At 45.7% G+C, this 17969-nt stretch overlaps 1 protein-coding gene across 1 annotated transcript in view; it reads right to left on the reverse strand.

Annotated features, from left to right (window-relative positions):
• The window catches only part of DNAH1 (dynein axonemal heavy chain 1), a 1256292-nt gene that overhangs the window by 779430 nt on the left and 458893 nt on the right, over positions 1–17969 (reverse strand). Inside the window, exon 19 of the mRNA XM_085624793.1 lies at positions 13378–13576. Within this exon, the coding sequence (XP_085480919.1) occupies positions 13378–13576 (199 nt within the window). The remainder of the gene's footprint in view (positions 1–13377; positions 13577–17969) is intronic.

The following is a 17969-nucleotide window of genomic DNA, read 5'->3' on the forward strand; positions in this document are numbered from 1 at the left end:
TAAACTCGCTGCATAGCTCCTCACCAAACTACAGGGAAGCAGGCCACCCTGCATCTCCGAACTCGCGTAGTCTCCGGCCCCGCTGACCTGTCACACCTCCCGCGTAGTTCCGTTTTCTTGGTGCCTGCCGCCTCAGCTCCCTGCAGGTTCTTCCAGCAGCAAAGCAGTCTAGTTCTCAGGCCGTGCAGTCCCGTTACAGCCTCAGCGATGTGAGGTATTTACTCCAGGCGCGGGTTTAAATCCCATCTCGGCCTTCCACACCCCGCTGCCCACTGCACCATCAGGCCTCCGGGGATGCAATCTCTGCCAATCTCGCTTCCTCCAGCACTCAGGCGGCACCGAGTCCACCTGCTCGTCACCGCAGCTCACTCCCGCACTTTGGTGGCTGTCCTGCGGAGACTAGTGGGTACATTCCAGGATTACATCGGCCCAGGTCCGGAGCTCGTCTAAAAGACGACCGCAATGCTTGGCTGCCAGCCACACCCCCCCATTGGACACCTTTGATTTACACTATACCCTACACCGAGATGTTTCAAATATTTTGATTCTATTTTTCTCCTAAGGTGTATGCAGAAGTATTGCCCATTGGCTTTTGTCTTAAATGCTGCCTTCCGATTGGTTTGAGGCTTGTTAGTCCCTCCTCAGTCATCATTTGTATCCTTCCACGGCTACTGGTCCCTTTACTCCTAGCACTATTTTCTTTTAGGTCTCGCCTAGCGATGCAGCGCAAATGCGCTGCTATCGTTTTGTGAGGCATGCAGTATACACTGTAATGTGGAAGCTTCGTGGAAGCGCCGCCCACTCTCTGCCCATTGGCTTTTGTCTTAAATGATGCCTTCCGATTGGTTTGAGGCTTGTTAGTCCCTCCTCAGTCATCATTTGTATCCTTCTACGGCTACTGGCCCCTTTACTCCTAACACTATTTTCTTTCATGTCTCCCCCTAGCCCCCTCTCGGCCCCTCCCTCAGTCTGTGACTTCTCACCCCCCACCCCCTCACTCTCGTTCGTGTCTTTTTGTGTCTTCAATGCAATAGGACTCGTGTAAATCACGACCTGCTTTGTTTACGTTTAGTGCGCCGTGCGCGCTTTCACTTTCTAAGCAGCCGGACAATCGAACGGGTGCTGTTTGTGTCTTCAATGCAATAGGACTTGTGTAAATCACGACGTGCTTTGTTTATGTTTAGCGCGCTGTGCCACTGGTCCGTCTCCCTGTCGCTGTCTCAAGCCGTGGGGGAGGCTGGCCAGTTATCGTCGATAAAGAAGGAGCCGGGACAGCAGCCCATTGCTTAGCACCTTTGCCACCGCGCACCGCCATTGCAGTTGAAGGAAGCCCCTGCTGAGAGACTGGAGGCAAAAGAGGTGACCTCCAAACAATCAGCCAGTGCAGCCGGTCCGCTGAGGCAGCCGTGACCCAAAACGCCTGCTCCGAAAAACCTCACATATTTAGTATCTCGAGGACTGGCTGCGGGAGAGGTTAGAGCAGTGGATTCACATGGACGCAATTTTGCCCCGCATATTATGCCTCAGAGTAAAGTTGATCGATTGATTGAAACATAGACTAGGAATATGATGGATTTGAGAAATATGAAAGATAAAATACCAGTAACAACATCCATTGGTGCACTGCGAATTGACTTTTCAATAGCACATCGGCCGCATTATTGCTCACTGTTATCTTTGATATGCTTATTATGCTATGTCTGTGCCCTGGGATCTCTCCATATCACCAATTTTACTTCTGGAACCCCAATTTTGTGAATCAACATCTGAAATGTTTTTTCATACGCGGTGATATCTCCCTGCCTACAGAACACATTGGCTTCCTTGCAAGGGCAAGGTGTTTGAAAACAGCACAAGGCCAGATGATTGTAGAGGGCCCCTTACAGTCCATGGGGGAGGGGTGGAGGCTAAGATTTTGCTACCCCACTGACGCATTGGTGTAACTTGGAACAGCATGCATGCTGTGTTCATCGCACATTATTCCTCTGTGGTGTCACTCAACACAGAATTGACCGCAGAAGATTTACGTGCATATTTGAGTTAGCACTTATTCTGTGACTTAATAACAAACTAGGCAAAGGCCTCCACGTGCGATATTTAGCGGTATAAGCTCGCAATTACCGCGTCACTCATAATAAGCTGCTTGGATTTCAGAATGCTTGGGGTGCTGTACTGTACATAGCTACCAGTGCAAGTTTTAATTCTGATGTTTGTAAAATGGGTTCCATGATCCCACTGTGCAAAATGTAAGAGCGTTTACAGGTTAGAACATTATTTAAAGAGCGCAATTTCTCGTATGGCTTGGAGTTCAAGCTGCTCATACGTATAGATGACTTAAATCCATACAAACAGAAAACTCTGGAGGTCTTAAAGCCAGACCTAATGTCCTTGCCAGTGCTTGTTCGACCGTGACATTCCAGCGAAGGTTAGCCCGATCTCAAACCATAACAAGTTTCGCTGATCATATTTGTTTCACAGATCATATTTCAAGTTCGGCTCGTGTCTTTCTCGAGTACAGAACTCGCTTCTGTTTCAGTCTAGCTATTGCTCATGATCAGTTTCAATTTCATACCACACTGTTCTTTTCCTCCACATTCCTCTGCTGCTCCACGTCCCTGACAAAGTAACACAAGCATTTGCAAAGCTAGCTGGTCCGACTTATGCTGCAAGCCTTTTGCCAATGCATTAGCTTTCTCAATGCATATTGGTTTTTGTAAAACTTTATTGTTTGGGACTAACTGTTACCTTAACCCCTTTCCAATGCGCCCCACTGAGAACAAATGCTCTTTTCATCCGGATATAGCAGTTGTGTAAGGCTAAAAGAGAAGAGGTAATATAACACCCAGGATAATGTGCTGCATGGCTAAATACTTTTAAGATCCTAAAGGCGAGACCGTTGCATTGCAAATGCTTGTTTCTGTAGCAGTCAATCCTTAAAAGCATGGGTCATAACCCAAACACAATTTAGTCTTAAGTTTGAAGGTGCTACCTCCTACTTATTGCAGGAGACTGTCCTTCTGAGTCCCAGATTTTTGGAGTTACACCAAATCCCTAGTTAAAACTGCATGTGTGATTTGTGCAGTTTCACATTTGTAGTTTCGACTTTTGGAGGGTAAGTGCACTTATGACTATGTTAGACAGCTGGACCTGAAACCGCAGACTTGAGATCTCTATCAGAGCGCTAAATGCCTGCATCCCAAAGGTCATTCAATGGCCTGCTCTACGCTTACATAGAAAGTTTGCCTTACAGCACATGCAACTTTGCCAGTCAGTATGCAGATTATTGCTGCATGATGACTGGCAGTATTGTAGTCCCTAGACTGTCAGTCACTTTTTATGTATGATCTTTGTATACTTTGGGAAAAAATGCCAGTTGACGTTGATTACAGAGGAGATGCAGGAACCTCTAAATGTAGCTGAGTGGGAAGTCACAGCCAAGCAAATCAGGAATGGAGGAAACCGATAAGTAAAAAGTGATTATGCATGCATGCATGTGGCTGAGTGTATATTTGTCTGTTTAGCTACCGGTGTCTTTCTGACTGACTGTTTGCATACATGCACTTGTCTGTTCAGCACAGTGCTCTGCCTCACTCCATCCCTGGCAGACCTTAGCCCCCCCATCCATCCCTGGCAGACCTTGTCCTCCATTCAACACCGGCATACTGTTTTTAAGCCATGGTGTTTGGCCACCCAACTCGATATTCACCACCACCCATCACATCTGGTGGCCCTATATAGCCTACATGGTCTTGGTGGGCCACCTCTTCATGGTGAGGCCTTCACCTAGAAGAATAATGGCACTGGCATACTGGTGGCTGTTTTTGGTATAGGGTGGGCACTGCAAAACGTCATTTTAAGTATTCAGGTAAGCTACATTGGTAGTGCTTGCAGGAAGCTGTCTTAATATATATAATTCAAATTGGGTAATAAAATTCATTATTTAAATTATTGAATCCTTGAGAAAATGTATGCTTCCTCCTCAAGCTCAGTAGCAAAATGCAAACCACTTGCATTTGTAAAGCTCCCTTGTTAAGTCCACTGTAGCAATAGACATGATGCCAATGTGGTCAATGAACAAGTTACTTACCTTTGGTAACACATTATCTGGTAGAGACAATATCTAGCTGTAGATTCCTTACCTTTGAATTCCCCAGGCGTCAGGCTGGATCTGGAAACTTTTGCGTGAGCAGTACCTCTTACGCGCACCATCAGGTAGTTCCTTTCGGCTCAGCGTTATGTTGTTGGCGTCGTTTATGACGATGCGGTTACCTATATGGGCACCACCCAGGCACGCGTACGTCAGTACTTTTCATTTTCCCACACCAGAAGTGACTGACGTAATTGTGTACCAAAACTAGGGCCCTGAAAAAGGGAGTAACCCTAGCCCCAATAAATAAGTACACAGAGAGGGGAGGCATGGATGGGTCTGTAAGGAATGTTCAGCCAGATACTGGCTCTTCCAGATAATGCATTCCTGAAGATAAGTAACTTGTTCATCTGATAGAGACTTCTAGCTACAGATTCCTTACCTTTGAATAGATACCCAAGCCATACCATCCTGGTGGTGGGCTGCAGACAAATTTCTCATAGTAAAAGGTTCTGAGGACCGAATGGGCAAAATGTCTGTCCCTGTGGACCTGACTGCCCAGGCAGTAATGCTTGGCAAATGTGTGCAGAGATGCCCATGTTGCTGCCTGGCAGAAGTCCAGGACTGGGATACCCCAAGCCAATGCCGTGGTCACAGCTTTCCGCCTGGTGGAATTACTTTGTAAGCCCTCAGGGGTCTGCTTCTTAGTCAAGGCGTAGCAGATTTTAATGCAGAGACCCCACAAGAAATTGTCAGTTTCTGCACTTCCCAACCTTTTTTTAAGCTCCCACGTACCCCACAAAGAGTTGGTCGTCCACACAGGACTCATTTGTGCGGTCAAGGTAGAATGACAACACTCTTTTTGGGTCCAGTGGGTGGAGACGCTCTTCTTCTTTAGAGGGATGCGGAGGAGCAAAAAAGGTGGGCACCATGATTGATTGACCCAGATGGAATGGGGTCACCATCTTTGGAACAAATGAAGCACCTTATCTACAAAAGTCATCATGTAGGGGGGCTTACATGATAACCCCTGTAACTCACTGACCCTTCAGGCAGATGTTATTGCCACCAGAAAGGCTGTCTTGATGGTAAGCAGCTGTAGGGGGCAGTTGTGGAAAGGCTCAAAAAGAGCACACATAAGAAAAGTGAGGACCCAGCCCTTTGAAGAACCTAATTACAATTGGAGATGTAAACAGAGACGGTTGGTCTGGGAGCCGCAAAAAGTGTATAGAGCAGAAAGATAACCCTTAAGATTACCAAAAGCAGGGACCTGCTGGGCAAGGGTAAGAATGAAAAGAACAGTAGAAAGAGAAGCAGAAAAAATAGACCTTTCTGTACAATATGATACAAACCTTTGCTACCGGCAGGCATATACCATCTGAGTGGATGGCCGCCTGGCCGCCAAAATAAGATTGCATACTTCAGGAGAAAGGTCTAAAGCTATCAAATGTCATTGCTCAAACAGATTCGGGTGCAGGGCCCTCCCCTGCTGCTGTGACAGAAGATCCTCCCAAAGGGGCAGCCTGATCAGAGTATCAATGCTCATCTGCCAAAGCTCTGGATACCAGACTCTCGGTGCCCAGTCCGGAGCTACAAGAATGATTTGGGCCTGGTCGTTCTTGATCTTCTTCAGAACTCTGGGCAGAAGTGGCATAGGCAGAAAGGCATACAAGAGGTCTGAGCTCCACTTTAAAAAAAAAGAGCCGCCGAGCAATAGCCGCCTTGGAAACTCCAGCATACAAAACTGCTGACATTGCGATTTCTCTTCGGAGGCTAACAGATCCAACCAAGGTTCTCCCCACTACTGAAAGAGACCTTGCGAAACCTCTGACTGGAGACGCCATTCATGATCCGCTAGGCATCGACGGCTGAGTTTGTCTGCCCTGGCATTCAGACAATCTTCCAGGTGTTGCCCACCAGGGTTATGCCCTGCTGTTCCAGCCATTTCCAGTGATGCAGGGCCTCTTGACAAAGGGTCCACAACCCCACCCCACCCTGCTTGTTGCAGTACCACATGGCGGTGGTCTTGTCAGTGAACACTTGCTCCAACAAATTGATGTAGAGCCCCGACTCTGCCAGAGACCAGTGTCCCCTGATCTCCACTTCTCTCAGATGGCCGCCCCATCCCAGGAGTGATGCATTTGTCACCACTGTGTGATCTGGTTGAGAAAGGGAGAGGGTTCTGCCTCTGACCCAATAGCGGTTCATCAACCACCACTGCTGATCTCTTGCAGTTTCTTCCGAGATCTGGACCATGTTGGTGAGATTTCCTTGCTGCTGCACCCACTGGAACCCACTGCAGAGCCCGCATACGCCATCTGGTGTGCTTACCAACAGGCTGCAGGAGGCTATGAGGCACAGCAGCCTCAGAGTTATTCTCACTGAAATCCAGAATAGAGGTTGAAACATCGGTATCATAACCTGAATATCCTGGACTCGCTGATTGGGAGGATAAACCCGAAACTCCATTGTGTCCAGAACAGCCCAGAGAAAATGGAACATCTGAGAAGGAGTCAGGTGTGACTTCGGCACGTTTGTGGAGAGCCCTAGCGAATGCAGGAGGTCAGCCATAGTCTGAAGGTAGGAGACAACAGCCTGGGGTGAGGACGTCGTCAACAGCCAGTCATCAAGGTAGGGAAAAACTGAAACCCTCAATCTGCGCAGATGAGCTGCAACCACCGCCATCACCTTGGTGAACACACGAGGAGCACTGGTAAGGCCGAAGGAGAGCAAGGTAAACTGAAAGGGCTTGTGCCCTACCTTGAACCGCAAGTAATATCTGTGGCCCTACAGGATGGGGATGTGAAAATAGCATCCTGCAGGTCCAATGCTACCATCCAGTCTTCTAAGTCTACGGCAGACAAAACCTGAGCTAAAGTAAGCATCTTGAACTTCTCCTTGAGGAAGAGATTTATGGTCTAAAGATACAAAATGGAGCTCAACACTTAATCAGAAAACAGTGGGAATAACAACCATTGCCTACTTCTGACACCTGGTTCCTTTCTATAGCCACCTTGGCCAGGAGAGCTGTAACTTTCTCTCGGAGCAAAGTTAGATGATCCTCTGCCAGCCATTCTTGGAGTGGCGAAATAGGAGGAGGAAATTAAAGGAAAGGCAGAGAATAGCCCTCTTGAATGGTCTGCAAGGCCCACCTGCCCGACATTGTGGAACTCCAGTGGAGGAGATGATGATGGATTCTCTCTCCAACTGGAGTATCATGGTCTTGCAGAGTCAGACTAGGAGTGCTGGGAGGCTGGCTACCGAGGGTTGGGTGGCTGACAATTTCTGGCTTCTATTCCAAGGATGGACTGAACCGCGTCCACGTCCCTGCAAAACTTAGGAAGTATGTGCAGGACGGTGGCTGGGATACGGTTGGCACAGCTAAAAACCCCTTCCGGTGCCACAAAAGAGGCGAAAGTTAGACTGGCCACAAGCACTTCAGTCAGAAGATTAGTTCTGACCTGCACAGAGGGCAACTCTAGTCCAAGGACCTCAGAAGCCCCCTCCTCTGCAGCCACAGTTGGAGGAGAGAGCATTCTAGTATATGGGGATGTGTCCAGTTCACTGGCTTCCCAAGTTCCACATACCAGTCCATTTGCTTTGCAGACACATCCTGGTGTTCTAAAGGGTCCATAGACCCCTCCCAGTTCACTCCCGTGCCTGAAACACTATGAAAATGAACATGTAACAACATAGCACCCCTGGGCTCTCCTGGCACTGGAATCGGAGCTGAGTTACACCGTTTCGACTCCGAGACGTTGGGGATAAGGATGGGGCTTAAACCACCAGGGCGGCAGCGGCACCGATGGACCTGACTTCAGGTCCGATGCCTGGGAAGGTCAGATAGGCATGACCGGTGCCGCTCGGATCTGGAATCGAATCCCTAAGGTCAGAGCCGACAGCATTGAATACACTGGGGTCCCTTCCGACCCAGCAGGGCCCGAAGGATCCTCAGAAGGGTCAGCCCGCTCAAATACGTGGCGCATGGCACCGTAAAACTCTTTAATTTGAGTGGGGGTAGCTCCGCCCCTCCGATAAGGAGGGAGGCGCGACGTCGATCCTGTCTCTGGCTCTGCAGAACAGTGCCTAGAGCGTCGGTGCCCCTTACCTCGGTCTTTCACTGATGACAGCCGAGGGGAAGACCAAGTCCACTTGGCATTCTTCTTTTTGTGCCTCTTCCCAGAGTGTCCTGAGAACCTTGAGTGGGAGGAAAAGGACTTAGGGCTCCGGGAGCGGTCCCGCTACTTCCTCTTCTGTGATCGGGACCAGGATCTCCGTGGATTCTCGCTGGTCGGTGTCGACAGCTGGGCCGCAAGGAGCTTAAGAGCCTGCTCCTGCAAAGCCTTTGGAGCAATGATTCGACAGCCCAAGCACGACTTCGGGTCCTGGTCGCACTCAAGACACCAAAGACAGACGAGGTGGGGATCGGTAACTGACATAGCCTGGTGACAAGCGCCACACAGTATAAAACCTGTCTTCCTCGAAGACATCCCTCGACATACAAATAATTTTTTTTTAAGTCGACAAAATTCGAAAAACCTGTAAAAAGCGACAGAGGGGTGTAGCTCTTACCAGATTGGCGCTTAACTGACGTGGAAAGAAAAGAATGAATGTATGCGCACCTGGGTGGCGCCTCTATAGGAGGCCGCAACATCATAACCGATGCAACGGCGTCACGCGGAGCCGAATGGAGCCACCCGACGGCACGCACAATGGGCATGCACACACAAACATTTCCGCATCCAGCCTCGAGAATTCAAAGCTTAGGAATCTGCAGCTAGAAGTCTCCATCAGATCTTAATGTTCAGTTGTGCATCTGCTACCTTTTCTGAAACAAGGCTTTCTAGTTCAACAATGGAAAGAACTGGTGAAGAAACTGGCCAACTTGCTGAAGCAGAAGATATGGAACTTGAGAAAGGGTTAGAAAGTTGTTCTAAGGGAGGAGTAGAGTTCCAAGAAAGAATTTTGAGGATATACCACCCTGGAGTTGTAAAAAGTCCAAAGAATTAGAGGAATCAGAAGAAAGGAATTTTGAAGCTTTTCTGACAAGTCAAAGACAAGTGTATGTCCAAGAGACTTTTTAATTCCCATATTGGATGCAAATTCCGAAAACCAACTGTTCTTTTCTGTTGTGAAAAGATCTATGCAGCTTCCCCAAACAATCCACAGCACTTGAGAACTTTGCACTCTGATTAATTTTGATGAGTCTGTGTGGCTCCACATTACTCTTCCCTTCTAGGAAAGATGCAACAGGAAGAATATTATTTTTTAGGGACCAGTCCCAAAGCAGAGCTAGTAAAATTCACATACAGTACGACCATGTGACTCCTGGATTATTTGACTAAAATACAGCTGCAATGTTTTCCATACGGACTTGGACAACTTGGCCTGAAAAGAAGAAAGGATGTGAGGCCCAGGAAAATGACCTTAATCTCTAGGTGACTGATGTGAAAATGTCAAACCTAGAATGTGTAGAGTGCAGATATCCGTTGATCTCGACATTATGCTATCTAGTCATACTGTGCTTGATCTGTGTCATTACAATGTAAAACCAGAGACTGGAATGAAGCAGGTTTTACACCAGGCTCCACCAATAGAGTAACTAACAAATACCTGGGAATTACAATCGTCTTTGACTGAGGTCCCAAAGATGTACCAAATTCTGGAGCACTTTAATGTTGGGAAACCCTCACCTGCAATTGTGCCCAGAGTAGTAAATGGAGGTTATATGTCATCAGAGTTATGAGTCTTCCAGAAAAACTGAGGAGCCGATTACAATGTCGGTCGGAAAGGCTCCGAACGGTATTCGTTTTTTTCTGAATCAGTGTGGGAAGCCTTGTTTCCGACCGACTCGGAAACATTACCGAACGACCGATTACGATGTTAGGTAACCGTTCAGTCTTTCCGACTTGGTTCTGACTGGCATTCAGAGAAACCGAGTCGGTCGAAGCCGACTCATTCTGCTCTACTGATAACGTTTCCGACCGATGCATTCCGATGTCGGATTCGGACAGCCTTTATGAATCGGTTTGTCCAAAACAGATTGGCTGTCAGAATCCGACTTTGTGGGCCTGTTGTAGGCCCCCCTTCACCTGGAGGCCTCCGGTTGGGGCCCGTAGGGGTACCCATTGGTCCCCTCTTTATAACCATGCATGGTGGTGGCAGGCACCATGGGGTGCCCGCCACAGGGTGCAAGGTTTTCGGCAACCACTCCTGTTTTCAATGGGAGCCTGTGTTGTTGGTTGGAATACAGGCTTCCATTAAAGTCAATGGGAGTCCGACCGAACGGTGTTCCGTAACATCGTAATCAGTCGGTCGGACTCCCAGAATCCGATTCGGTCGGAACCATTCAGAGATCGAGTCAGTCGGAATGCTTTCTGTCCGACATTGTAATGAGGCACTGAATTGCTTCACTGAAGGTAAAAATTCTCTCTCAGCTTGGTTGTGCAAGACTCTCCAATGTGTCTAATACCAGTCCTATGAATTAATTCTCCAGAATTGAATCAGATAAGGTATTTTATAGTTGATGGAAAATCTAAAACAACACTTAGGTTTCGATTACGAGTTTGGTGGCGGGACTGCCCTGCCGCCACACCATCAAACCCGCATGAGAACCGCCCCGTATTATGACTTTATTAGTTCCTCTGACATTCCCACAGCAGTGCAAATAAAATAGGCAACGCAATGGTAATGTCAAAGGAAGTTCCAGCACGGCATGGGCTGTAAAGTCAATGCCGTGTTGGAACAGGATATGCATGCATACAGGGGGGCACATATTGTCCCCCTGTGTACATCCACATTGAGTGAGCCCCTTTCTTTCCTCATCTACACTGTTTTCATGGAGGAAAGACCTTCAGTGGCAGTGAGGAAAGTGGTAATATGCTTGGTGGGACCGCGGCGGTCCTGCCAAGCATATTACTGCCTCAAGACCGCTGTGCCACAGCCAGTGAACGGCGGTTCCCTGGCGGCGGCGGTTCCAGGGTGCCACAACCACCAAGATCGTAATGTGGCAGTCGGAAGACTGCCTGCCCACCATGAGTCTGGCGGTCCTCATCATTTGGGGCCATGTTGTTGCAATGTAGTAATGGGTTTCATTGAGACATCGAAGATTTGACAAAACTAGTCAGTGATCAGTGACTCTCTAGAAGGTGAAGATGAGCTGCCAACTCTCAGAGCACCTTTGTAAGCACACTGGAACAGGGTTTAGGATGAAAGAGAGGTTGATATTATTGCACTACAATGGAAAATCACAGTTAATAACAATGCTACTCCTTTATAAATATGTGGAAGTAAGTATCTGTTATAAGGCCCCACAAACACAGTGGTTCTTTCTTTACTTAAAATCTGCTTTTTTTATGTAACACTGTTTCTTTCCTTTGGACTCCTGCCAGACATTAAAAGCCCTAAAGTGTTGGGAATGTTTATCATTTTCCTGCCATTGAGGTATTGCAATAGCTGTTAGCTATACAGAAAATAGTTTTGAATGCTTACATAACCTTGTCTATAGAGGGAGAAAATAGGTTCTGGCCATCAAAAGGAAAGGAAATGATCTTATTCTAATTAACATTGGTTAAACAGCAAACACATACCCACACATCCCTTTATCCACTAACTCAGCTATTATTTGCCGTCACTGTGGTGTCCTCAGTTGCTTATGTATCTGCAATAACGAAAATGCTCCCTTTTTATCTCTGAAAGCCAAAAGAGCATTTTTTACAAAACCATGAGGGAAGAAACATATCTCGGTTCTCCCAGTTTTACTAATGTTAAGCTCTCAAAGCCGGATAAGCATGCATTTGCCTGACAGAAATGTAGAAATTGCTTAGAAGAGTGAAGCTGTCACTTTTCTTTTTCCCACTGCCATGGTAACAACAGCAAAGTGAGTTAGTAAATTCCCGTTGAGGATGAGAAGTGTCTTTGGATGGTTTATAGTATCCACAGATTTAGTACACCTCTCCGAAGGAGGTGTTTTTACTAGTGTGTAAACATACTTAGTAAAGGTAAAAAGATACCTGATGAAATAGATTTAGAAGAAGGATAAAGGTTTACCACCTCCATTTAGAGTCACGACCTGACCAGCAGTTTATAGCACTGTCAGTATTTTTAAATAGGGTCACAAAACAACTTTAAAAATCATCAAATCTGTTATTTGTTCCCTTTGAAACAAAGAATTAAAGCAGCAATACAACACGAAATGACTTCAAAAGTAGTTTAGAACATTCTAAACTATTCCTGAATATATATTAGAGCAAACAGAGGCCGAACAACCATGTTGAAATTCAGCATCAATAACAAGGGGTGCAGCCAAAAGGCATATTAACCTTTTTCAGGAGATTTGGCTCTAGACGTCTGATGTGCACCAAGATGTCTTTATACTGTTTTGGGGATTTCCAAGACCCAAACACACCATTGTTGTATTCCAAAACCCTTATCTGGTTGAAAGACCTCATCTGGAACTATAAAATCACAAGTTCTACAATTTGGTGCTTTGCCCTTAAGAGGCTCTTGCAGAAGGATGCACAAGATAATCCCTAGTCGATGGACTAGAGAGGCTGTACACAGTGGACATGAGCTTCTAGGCAGTACTGAGTGGTGTTACTGATTAGGTAGCTACTAAGACACCATTCATCTCGCTACGAAATCCATGGTATCCTACAGAAAAGGTTCCTCAGCAACCTCAAATGAATTCCAGCACTGAACTGACAGGAACTCACTGGAAGTAGGTTATTCAAGCATGATACCCAGCATTTATGAGGGTCAGCCACCCAAATAAATGAAACCCCAAAGAAATGTCCTGTCAGCTAGGCAAAAATACAGGAATTTTATATGGACATTTGTTGACAAAGGGACCAGGGTTTGGTCAAGTGGAGGGATGATCACACAGGAACTGACCAAAACCTATTTAAAGAGACAGTATCCCTTTAGATAACCCTTATGGTCTTCCCTGCCGGACTAGGTAATAGCAAGCTAGTTGAGAAGGTAGCTAGAAAGAATCATCAGTTTTGTCTCTGTCAAAATCCCAAAACCCATGCACACTTTCATAAACTCACACAATTTATTACGCAGGTTCCTGTTTTAAAACTCATTAGCACTTCATTACACAAGCAGTACTTTCTCCTTGAAAGATACAATCCAGTCAGAGCAGTATAAATTCCTAAATGTACAGAATTACACTTGAGTTTAGATTCTAAGACATACATTAGAATAATATTCAGCATTATTACAGAGAACACTTTATCTGCTATCAAGCTGCATCGGAAAAAAATAAAGGGTCTGAGTTATGCTTTTACCTGGGATGTCTTTGAATTGTTTTACACACTTGTGTAGAATCTTGTAGGATTCTGTAACATTCTTTTCTAGTTGCTCAGCATCAATAGTACTGAGTGGGTCATTCATCCAGCTGTCGAACCACCGCATCCAGTCTGAGACAGTGGTCCATAGGTCCTTGTATGGCTGGAAGTCTTTCACCAACTTGTTCAACGAGTCAAACTGAGAGCAAGGAAAGATTCAATAACAGCACATAAAAAAGAGACAATTCATCCAATGCTCACTTTATGAAATATATGATTTCTCCTCACTTTTTTTCACTTTGCTGATAAGTGATCTAGTTTCTACTCTCCTGTAGAGTATAAGGGCCACATGAACAAAAGGTGTTAGCGGTCGTAAATGGAGAAACAGGCTGTTTGTGATCACTAAATTGCGTTTTTACATGTACTAACCCTATTTTGCGAGTTGGTAACCTATTACCACATCGCAAAATAGGGTTTTCGAGTCAGTATTAGGAAGAGGCGTGTTAAGGGCGTCCCTTCCTAACATCAAGTTGCAGGGGGATGTATGAATGTTTTGAGACCAGAATGTAGTCCCAAAATATTCGCAGTTTACCACCAGCATCAAATTGGTGGTAACCCATTCGTAAATGGGAAGGGGTCCCCAAAGTCCGCCTTCCTTTTTGCGAATGTGGGCACAAACATTTTCTAAGAACAGACAGTGGTCCCACAGACCACTGCCTGCTCCTAAAAAATGAAAAGAAAACTTTTCTTTTTTGTTTTTGAAATGCATCCCGTTTTCCTTTAAGGAAAATGGGCTGCATTACAAAAAAAATGCTTTATAGAAAAAGCAATCACAGACACCGCAGGCCACCATCCCTGTGAATTTGGCCATTCCCAATGGATCGCAAATTGCAACCTGCCTCATGAATATTGATGAGGGAGGTCCATTGCAATCCACTAGGAATCGCAAATAGGGTCAAACTTACTGTTGTACATCACATTTTGCAACTTTCGAATTGCGAGGCGCAGATCGTTGCAATTGAGAACTCGCAAAATGTAGAGATCATTCCTGTGGCCCTATGTCCTTAGTTTTGATTTTATTGAATAGTTTGAATATAATACAATCGTTTTTCTTATGTGGCTGCCAATATACACCGATAAAACACAAACATGGTCTTAATAAGTGGACCAAGAGTCTTAGACACAAACAAAACTGCACAAATCAGTAGAAAATATAGCATGGAATAAAAGGTTCTGGACAAGGATGAAAATGTACGCAGTGTCTGATGTTCTCACTTGGGGGATTGAATTAAGGCAATCCCACATTGGAGGAAAAGCAGGGCTGGAGTAAGAAATTATTTGAGGTCAGCTGTGTAAAGATTGAATAGCAAGGGTGCTCTGACAAACCCCTATTTCAGTTCATGATTGGTTAACACTTTAGTAGATATGTGCTGACAATCTTCCGGTAGCATGAGCACCCATCTGTATTCTTGTAGAATGTGAATACCTCAGTAGGTTTGAGTCAATGCCCCTTTGGAGAGCTTATTCCAGAATGTCTGTCTACTGGATTGAAGTTCGCCGAATTGTTAACAAAGCAGTCATATATTGTCAGCTTTTGATTTTTTGCTGCCTTGTTAACCATCAGCGCTAAGATGCCAGTACACACACATACACACCATGTGCACGTTGCACAACATTTCACTCTCTTGGGAAATTTTTTTCCTGGGTCAGGAAAGAGGGATATTAGACGTTAACCAGTTATGGAGGAGTTGTAAGAGCAGTTAGGCAAAAACCTTGGTTTCTCCATCATGTAAGGCGATATGCCCTTAACTTGTCTGCTTTATTCAATCTCCATTCTTAAACATGGAAAGGGAAATGAGACTTTCTATGATGCTGGGAGATTAGCAGAAGTACCCACATTTATGAAAAAGTTGTGTTGGCAAATGTGCCCCAAAAGAGGCATCTACTTTAAAGATGGCTGACACAATTCCATTGAGACCTGAAGCTTTTAGTGGCTTCTAGACTTTGAATGCCTTATTAGTCTTCATTCTTTTGACAATTGCAATAAGGCATAGCTGGTTAGTCGGACATCGTACACTGTTCTTGTCAATCATAAACAGAGATTTAATGTTAGAGTCCAATCCAGTGTTGAAATACCAATATTTTCAGCAGTTGCTTTGGCTGATTTCCATGCTGTGTACCATTTGCAAAGTTTTTGAATGTTGTATCGTTGCATTATGTCACCTAGTTCAATCATTTTTTGAAAATGGTATGCTATTTTCACTTCCATGTTGTATTTTAGTATGAGTTCAGAAATCTCCCTTGCTAAAGCTGGCTAGGAGGATCATTTTTATCTTCTATTTTGTAGTCTGAAACACAGCTTCACTCCAGCTAATTCTTCCTTCATGGGTAACTCAAGAGTTGGTGTCTGGAGGTGTCACTGTTTGGGTCTTGGAATCACTGTTGAATCAGAACTATCAATACCTAATTGTTTGAATGATCTTCCAATACCTTAATCATGGGCTTCACTTGTGTTTCCCTTATTGTCAAGAGTGGAAAACCAACACTGTGGATGGCGATTTGTCCAAATTTGAAACTGTGCATCAACTTCAATGGACATTTTTCTAGCATTTTGAGTTTGTTGTCTCCATCACACTGCTGAATTAACACTAATGGGAGGATAATATACTATCTTGATGTTAGTTATTTTTTTATTTTATTTTTTCCCTGAGAGAGAAGCATAAACCATTAAGTACATTGTGTTACAATACAGGATGTTGAATTACATACATTTCAATGCAAAAAATAACATAAATCATACATAAGGGAACATCCACTAAAAGAGAGACAGAGAACTGGCAGAAACAGAATAACTGTAAAGACATAGTGTAGGAGGCTGGCTTAGTATATAATGCACACTTATTTAAGTGAAGCACCTTGCACTAATCCAGACGACCCTTATGGTGATGTTTGTGGTCAGACAACCATAGAAAGCTCTCTAAGTGGTAGCTGTGGAGAGCAGCCTTCAGGCTTAGTCCAGAAGGAGTGTTAAGCAGCTTGTGTTTACCAGAACTAATCATATCATGTAGATTAAACGGAAAAGAACCACACAGTGTAGTTCTAAAAATTGTTATATTATACACACTCACTAACAAACTGGTATATCTCCTACCCGGAGATATCAACACAATACAGACAATATCTAAACTGTAAAACAGGCAAGTAAGCACAAATACACAGTGGTCGCCAGGGGGAGACCAAACCATATACTTAAGAAGTGGAATGCGAAGTGCGACCGAAGTCGGGACTTGGACCAGAAGCCTCAGAAGAGCTAGGGGCACAAAGAACTACCAAAGGTAAGTACCCAGGAACCCCACAGAGGCTGTGTGCAGAGTGGAAACACAGCTGCATACTCAATGCAAGTCAATGGAAAAGTCGGGGTTGCAGTTTTTAAGAAGAAGGACCCTTCCCAGCGGACCCTGACAGAACCCCTGGAAAACAGAAGGTTGGAGAGTCACCCATCCGTGGATACCCCAGGAACCAGGATACCTACACCAGGAAAGCCAGATGCATAGGCGCAAAGTGACGTCAGAAACAGCCGTAGGCCCCAATGGAGGATTTTAGTAAAAATACCACAGACGAGGAAGGTGAAAGAGTCCGGTGGAATCCAAGGGTGGATTCTTGAAGAGGAGTACCTGCAAGCAGAGGGGACAGAGTCTATGTGACTCGCAAGTGACCAGGAGGCAACAAAGATTAATGACCACCAATGACTGGAGATGCAGTAGAGATGACGGTTAACTTGTCGCTGCAGCTGTGAGGACCAGGCGGAGCTGTGGAAGACCATCAGCTGTTAACAAGCTGTCCCACGTCGGAAGTCGAGAATCAGAGGGTCGGCAGGAGCACCAAGAAGCCTTGGCAGCAGCAACAGATGTGGTGCACAAAGAAGTTGCAGCGTTGGGACCAGCAAGGTCCAGGGGACTCCACCAAATGAAGGGGAGTCAAAGTAGGCCCAGAGCAAGCAGGGGAGGCCTTTGAAGCCAAAGAGGACCGTCAAGAGGACCCACAGGCCGAAGGTAAAGGGGTCGCAAGAGAACCTCGAGCAGCTCACCAAAGATGCAGTCCCACAGTGCAGAGGATGTGGTGAGGATGAAGATCTTGGTAGGACGAGATGCTGGAGGCTGGAGCTTCTTGTAGCCCAAAGAGCTCTGGAGGACAGTCAACAAGCCTTGGCATCAACAAGTCAACGCGGAGCACAGGGGTTCTGTTCCAGCGGTTCCGACAAGGGATACTGGGCTCAAACTTGTTGATAAGCCAGTGCAGGCCTCAAGGGAGTTTCAGAACCACCACTTGTGTTGCTAGGCCTATCGGAGACCATAGAGCGTCAGGAGCAGCAGACCGGTCAGCTTGGTTGCGGTGCCTGCAGATGCAGGGGAGTTACTCCTTCACTTCAAGGGAGATTACATTGGGTATCTTTGATGCCCACAGGCCTAGAGAAGAACCTGGATGAACCACAGGTACAGACGACACAGAAGACGGGCAGAACGACAAGACCAGTAGCAGCAAGAGTCTTACTTGATGCAGTCTCGGTTCCAGGCGAAGTCCAAGGAAGTCCA

The sequence above is a fragment of the Triturus cristatus genome, chromosome 9 (genome assembly GCF_964204655.1).
Source record: "Triturus cristatus chromosome 9, aTriCri1.1, whole genome shotgun sequence".
In the NCBI taxonomy this organism is placed as follows: domain Eukaryota; kingdom Metazoa; phylum Chordata; class Amphibia; order Caudata; family Salamandridae; genus Triturus; species Triturus cristatus.